This window comes from Zea mays, chromosome 4 (genome assembly GCF_902167145.1).
Source record: "Zea mays cultivar B73 chromosome 4, Zm-B73-REFERENCE-NAM-5.0, whole genome shotgun sequence".
Taxonomy (NCBI): Eukaryota; Viridiplantae; Streptophyta; class Magnoliopsida; order Poales; family Poaceae; genus Zea; species Zea mays.
Genome location: NC_050099.1, coordinates 188,559,937 through 188,566,846, shown reverse-complemented (window position 1 = coordinate 188,566,846; position 6,910 = coordinate 188,559,937). Strand labels below are relative to the sequence as shown.

Genomic DNA, 6,910 nt, shown 5'->3' with positions numbered 1-6,910 from the left:
ATAATAATAATAATAATAATAATAATAATAATAATAATAATAATAATAATAATAATAATAATAATAATAATAATAATAATAATAATAATAATAATAATAATAATAATAATAATAATAATAATAATAATAATAATAATAATATACTGGTTCCTTTGCTAGCATTACTTAATTTGTTTCTCAAAAAAAATGTAGTAAACACATTAATTACTACATACAATGGACTCAAGGTACGAGTAGGTTGTTCTCATCTCATCTGAGACCCGGCTGCATGAGCAGCTCGTCGAAAGATGCTCCTCCATTCTGCTCCACGCTACCTGAACCCATCCTGTTGCTGCAATTGGACACGAGCACCCGCTCCATGGCAATGGCGTCCTGGATCTCCTTGAGCACTTCCGAGATGGGAGGCCTCTGGGCGCCCTTGGGCTTCACACACATTATGGCCACCTCCGCGATCTTCCACACCGACTGCAGGTCATAGCAGCCTCTGTCCAACGACTCATCAATGATGGCGTGGATGTTCCCGCTCTCGATGTGCGATCGGGCCTGCATTTATTTATTTATTTATTTAACGCTTTTGCTTCAGCAGAACCAACAGGAATACTCTTCTTTCTTACCCACGCAACAATGTTCCGGCAGTTGAGCCCAAAGTTGTCATTCGAGATGGGTTCATGCCCAGAGATGAGCTCCAGCAAAATCACGCCGAAGCTGTAGATGTCGCTCTTCTCCGTCAGCTGCTGCGAGATGTAGTACCTAACCAGAACACACAAACAAAAAATCGATTCTTTATTTAGACGCAAGATGAAACAGAAAAAAAAAACGCCTCAGTCAGATTTTGCTTGGCCTTACTCTGGGTCCAGGTATCCAACTGTCCCTCGAACTATACTTGACACATGAGACCCATCCACTGCAGGTTTCGAAAGACCGAAGTCTGCCACTTTTGCTCTCATGTTCTTGTCTAGGAGAATGTTACTGCTCTTCAGGTCTCTATGGATGATTGTTGGGGAGCATCCCGTGTGGAGATACTCTATACCTGTTTTTTTACCAGCTCACATTCAGAATCCATAGAGCGAAGAATATATATATATATTTCCCTCTTATAGAATAATGGCTAGAGCACCAATTGTGGTGTTCCTTGAATTACACATCCTTTTCTTCTATTATTAATATATATTAATTAACCATTAGGAGGGGGCTACCCCTCCTGTTTCCTAAAAAAAAAACACGTAGCAGACCACAAACCTTTCGCAGAATCTTCTGCAATCTCAAGACGCTTCAGCCAGCTAGTTATCTTTTCATTATCAGCTCCTGCGAAACACCACCAAAGGTTTACCCTCATTTGTATACGTTTTCTCTATGACACTGGGGTGCTGTCATCTAACACTTCATGTTGTTGCCCAGGTTGATCATTCATAATTAATCACAATTCAAAGCTAAATCAGAGATATATGTCTATCATTAAGGAGAATCTGATAATTTCATGTTTCAGTTCAGTTAATCAAGCATGCACGCCTTCCATCCAATCTCTAATGATGTAAAACATTTAGCTTGTGGGAGAATAACTTTCCACCTACTGTCTGTTTGACATTGATGTACATTTACCATCAGTTGGATGTGGACTTACCACGAAGGTGCTCTTTTAGTGTCCCATTATGCATGAACTCATACACTAGTATGTTTTTGCCATCTTGCTGACTGTAACCAAGGAATGTAACCAGGTGTCTATGATGTATTCTGGAAAGCAATGTCACCTGAAACAAGAGGTTAACCAGATAAATATATGCACGGACACTCTAAGATCCATATTTCAGGTTACTAATGTGGCGAGTATGAGAACAGACCTCATTCAAGAATTCTCTGATTCCCTGATACGAGTCATTCGTGAGAAGTTTGACTGCAATCTCTCTCCCATCAGCCAACTTTCCATAGTATACTATGCCAAAGCCTCCAGACCCAATTCTTCTCTCAAATTTGCCAGTAGCATTTTCAATTTCAGATAAAGAAAATCTGTGTGCTGATTCTGTAGCCACTTCACTAAAATATGAACCAAGTTTTTTAGCTGGTGCTGCTGCAATGACAACAGTGTCTGGAGATGGCAAAAGAATCACTGCATGCTCTAGCATAGTATCAGATATGTCGATTGAGCTAAAAGGTGTACCTTCATGAGATTTCTTCTTTCTCCTACATGTAATGAAATAGCACCCAATAGCAACACCCAGTAAGACAACGGCTCCAATCACCAGACATATAACAATTATGGTGTGGCTAATGCCATTGCTTACTATGTGAAGGCCACTGTTACCTGAGAAGCTGCAGGCATGTAACAAATTAGAACATATGGGAGTCATGCTACCATTCTTCTAAGAACAGCATAGCTATTTGGTCTACATAAAAAAAGAGCAGACCCAGTGCCGGAGCCTCCCACATGAGTGAGGTATGGGTAAGGAATAAACCGAAACAAGCCTTCCCCTTGCAAATGCGGAGAGGCTGTTTCGAACTCATAACCTGGTGATTCAGTGAGACAGGCAGACAGCTTCTCACGCAGGTCAAGAAACCCGCCAAATCTCTGCCCCACTGATGTGGGACAGACGAAGGATTTTTTAACCCTAGTCTGAAATTCGCCTGAAATTCGCTCTCACGGGGAGTTGAACTCAGGACTAAAGTGCTACTCTAGTCATCTAACCAACCCAGCTAGAGGCCGTTTCACTCAAAAGCATGATCTGAAATTAATAATCTGCTTTAAGGACAGGGTACTAACTTCAAAATAATGCTTCTCTTGAAAAGTGCTTTTGGAACCTGCCCAGACAGCTTGTTATTTTGAACATACCTGCAAATTTTTTCATTCATAATAAGAGAGGTCTTTTTTCCATAAAGATCCTCACATAGATGTAATCATATGAAAAAGCCTAAATCACTGACATCAATTTGCCTTTTGGTTTCTTGAGCAGAAAAAAAAAGAAATGAATACAAATAAAAAAAGTCAGGAAGAAAAATAAATTGAAGGAATATTATACTATGGCCTCCAAAATGTGGAGATTAAGACAAGGTGTACACGTGGATGTTTAACTTACAACTCTTTCAGGTTAGGTAGGTCACCCAAAGAAGATGGCAATTCACCAGTTAACTGATTGTTCTCAAGGTGACTAGAATGAATAAATGCACCATATATTAGTAGAATCATTTCAGAATCAAAGCACAGTATATTAGTAGAATCATTTAAGAATAAAATATTATCAAAATAACTGGAAACTCACATATACTGCAAATTCCCACATTCTCTGAAATCAGGAATTTGGCCAGAAAATGAATTACCATCAAGCCTTCTGCATTAACGGAAGTAAAATGATCAGATAATAGAAGCCAAATACTTAGACAAGATAAAGATAAAGTATTCAGTCCTTACAGCTCAACCAACCCTGATAGCTTTGTCAGTTCCACCGGGATACTTCCGGTAATGTTCTTCCCAGACAATGTGCTGGAAATTTTTTTAATAGGTGTCAAATACTAATTCATTAAGGCAAAAAAAGGCAGAATGACAAGGTTGTCAATTGTCATACATTGAGAATATCCTTGGAGAAGTTTCTGAACTGCATTGCACCCAGGACCATGATGCTGGTAAGCACGGATCACCACCCTCTTGTGCCCAACCTTCCTGTGGATATCGTGATACCATGCTGGCCATGATATTTGCTGTGAATTTTGCATACACCCCAAAGTGGATTTGTTATTCTGAAACATAATGGGCTGTTGCAGCTAGGAAAAAAGAAAAGGTAGCAGAACCATGCACAATTTGCTTACCATCCTGTGATCCCATAGTAATTTGGACATATTTGTAAATCTCCAGGGCATTCAAAATAGGCCCCTTTGAAGAATCATTCGTCTTCCTGAACCCAAAGGAGAAAACAAACGGAAGTGACAAATTCGTGTAGCCTGGTTCATACAAACGGTATTTCCCTTGAGCATTCTCCTCCACATCAACAGTTGGTTTACTGAGTGCTGGCATGCCAGGGACCTCTAACTTAAATTTCCTCGTTTCATTTGGTGCCAAATCTTCAATTTCTGCAAAATACGAGACTCCCCAAGCATTTGCTGGGAAACCTTCCAAATCAAGGCGGTAGTTCAATGACCCATCCTGGCCAACTACTGCTGTTTGCATGACCTTTTCAGGTGGTTCTTCGTTGGTACCGACAAATATGGGTTTTGTAGTTGATATTCTTTCAGTCCCTGGAGCAACATCAACAAGGTAATTTGCTCTCCTCACAGAATCAGATTCCCAGATTCTATCAAATGGATCATCAGGATATCTGTGGAACAAGACAAGGAAAACTCTTGTGTTATTTGTTTGCATGAAACAAAATGTAGTTCCTGTTATAACTTAGTAATGACAGTAAAGTGAAGCTTGATCAGAGTTTTGATATGTGGCAGCAGAACAGTGACATGGGACTGTGGATCTTTGAGCTGACGAGGACAGAGAATGTAACAACAATCACCAAATCATGCAGCCATAGTTCTACACACAGGACAGGATACTAAGTTTATATATTTTTTATATGCAATTTTAGTTTATAATTGTGGCCAGATTTGAAGCCTATGTACAATGCAAAAGGCATCAGTACGCATGGTGGTGTGGCAGTATCAGTACCTCACTGAATCATTGCTTCCTGCGCCAAAATTTATCCTCGCAGACAGTCCAAGAAAGAAGCGTGTCTCGTCAGTGGTGTAGTAGAGCGAACCGTTAAACTGTCGAAGCTCCAGAGTAGAGATGAAGGGCTGTCCCGTGCTGGCATTGGAGAGACATACACTGAGCGTGGGAGCAGCAGCCAAGATGATGGCTTCCTCAACGACGGGGGTGGTGGCGTCGTCGACGACGATGGTGGACCAGGGAGACGCTCCGAGGGAGATATCGAACTTCGGGTAGACGTTGCTGTTATCGAAGTTGCCGTAGAGGAAAGTGGCCCTGACAAGGTAGCGCGTCCTGTTCCTGACGTTCATGGTGTAGCAGTGCTTCCTGTTGTCCGCGGGGAAGTAGCGCACGGTGGTCAGCTGCTGCTGGGTCTGCTGCAGGCCATTCTGGACCAGCAGCTGCGCGGCCTGGCCGCCAGAGACGAAGCTGGCATCAGAGGTCCACTGGATCCCAATGGCATCCGTGTGATCACGAGCTCCCCCGCAGTCCAAGCTAATGAAACCTGCAGGAGCAGGATGGGAAGGGGGCAAATTAAAGATGGTGAGGTTTAGATGTAGTACAACACACACATTCCACAAATGGATATAATTAGCTATTTGCCATTGTAATCGTTGACTCCTTGTGGTTATAATTGTGACCGAGGAGTCTGATGGCAATTTTGTGAAACCCATTCTTCGTGATGGGAGATAGCCAATTCAGAGTAGTTGCTTGCTTACTCCGTTAGGTTAGATTTACTAGCACTAACATTTATGGAATGCAAAGGAGCAAAATCAAACAGGGGGTCAGTGTGGATATGCACATTCCTCCTCTTGCAATCTCGCAAATCTGCTGGAGAAGCCGGAACATTCTCCCCATGACACTGACTATATGAGTATGCATGCGTAAACTAGGTAGAGAAAGGGCGGTGCCGCCCTAAACAAAACAACCAGGGGAAATTAAAAAAAACGAATCTTTGGACATGAGAATGGGGATTGGGACTCGGAAGGAGTCAGGAGAGCGACGGCTCACCAGGCTGCGCAGCGGACGGCGAGAAGAGGAGCAGCAGCAGGTGGAAGAGGATAGCGGCGGAGAAGGCGGCAGCCATGGAAGTCGGCTTGCAAGTTCCTCCTCTCTCGCAGCCTCCGCCACCGCAAAGCACAGTGCGCCACTTCTGCTGCTGTTGCTGTTACAAGCAGGCAGGCAGGCAGGATCGATCTAGTACTAGTCCTAGTACTAGATCAGTGTGTTGGTGGACATGGTTGGAGAAAACCTGGAAGCAAGGCGATGGACATCCAGCTTTTTCTACCACTCCGTCTGCACGCGGCGCTCGTCTTTAACTAGTGGTAAAGTGACCTTAATCGATAAAGACGGGCTGACATGGGAGTTTAGAGAGAGAATGTGTGGGAGACAGAGACTGCCAGAAGAGTAGAAAAAGGTTGGCTGGGTGCCTGGGACTCCGTCTCCGTGCGAAATGGAGAGGATCCTCAGCTCATGACGGCCGATGACAACTCATGTCAATTTTCAATATATTTATATTACTTCTCGTCTCATTGTTACCTTTACTAAAGTATCTCGTCTCTCAAAAAATAACATTTCCAAAAATTAAAATACTATATCATTTAATATATTTAATGCAATAAAAACAAATTGAGTTTCAACCTTAAATTATATATTTTAGGAAGTAAATTATATTGTTAGAAAAAATGTTAAGAATGATGTACAAAATAAAGATATGACACTAATATGGGATGTAGTATATTTAGGTCCCTTTATGGTGTGCCCTAAATTTTTTTGATAAAATTTTGTAAAATAGGGCATTGTTATGATTGTTTTTAATGATTAAGTCTATATTTCAAGACGTGGCAGTGATTTATGCCACAGGTAAAGAGCATCTCCAACAATGTGCCACAAAATAGTCCCTCAAAAATTAAAACAATACATAATTTAACATGTTAAGGCATAACAAAACAAATTGTACTTCAACAGTTAGGCCCTAAATCATCCATCTTAGGAAGTAAATTGTATTATTGGGAAATAAAATGTAGAGAATGATGTAGAAAACAAGGATATGACGCTAACCTAGGGTGTAATATATTAGGGTCACTTTATGGTGTGCCCCATATTATTTTTTTATGAAAAATATAAAATAAGACACTATTGAAGCTGTTTTTATGATTTGAGCCCTATATTTTAAACTACGACACTGATTTAAATCACAGTTAGAGATACTCTTATAGTGGAATAGGGACT

General features: G+C 41.3%; 1 protein-coding gene across 1 annotated transcript; it reads right to left on the bottom strand.

The window, feature by feature from the left end:
* Window positions 1–76: 76 nt before the first annotated feature.
* On the bottom strand, window positions 77–6,163 carry LOC103654267 (probable LRR receptor-like serine/threonine-protein kinase At1g67720). The gene is made up of 15 exons (XM_008681100.3): window positions 5,690–6,163; window positions 4,640–5,183; window positions 3,796–4,301; window positions 3,555–3,687; window positions 3,401–3,472; window positions 3,252–3,320; window positions 3,069–3,140; window positions 2,756–2,824; window positions 2,156–2,307; window positions 1,839–2,083; window positions 1,622–1,748; window positions 1,240–1,305; window positions 847–1,030; window positions 615–750; window positions 77–543 (listed from the first exon to the last, which is right to left on the bottom strand). Exons 1-15 carry the CDS (start codon window positions 5,763–5,765, stop codon window positions 250–252), a joined length of 2,745 nt encoding a protein of 914 aa, XP_008679322.1. The 5' UTR covers window positions 5,766–6,163; the 3' UTR covers window positions 77–249.
* Between the last annotated feature and the right edge of the window lie 747 nt (window positions 6,164–6,910).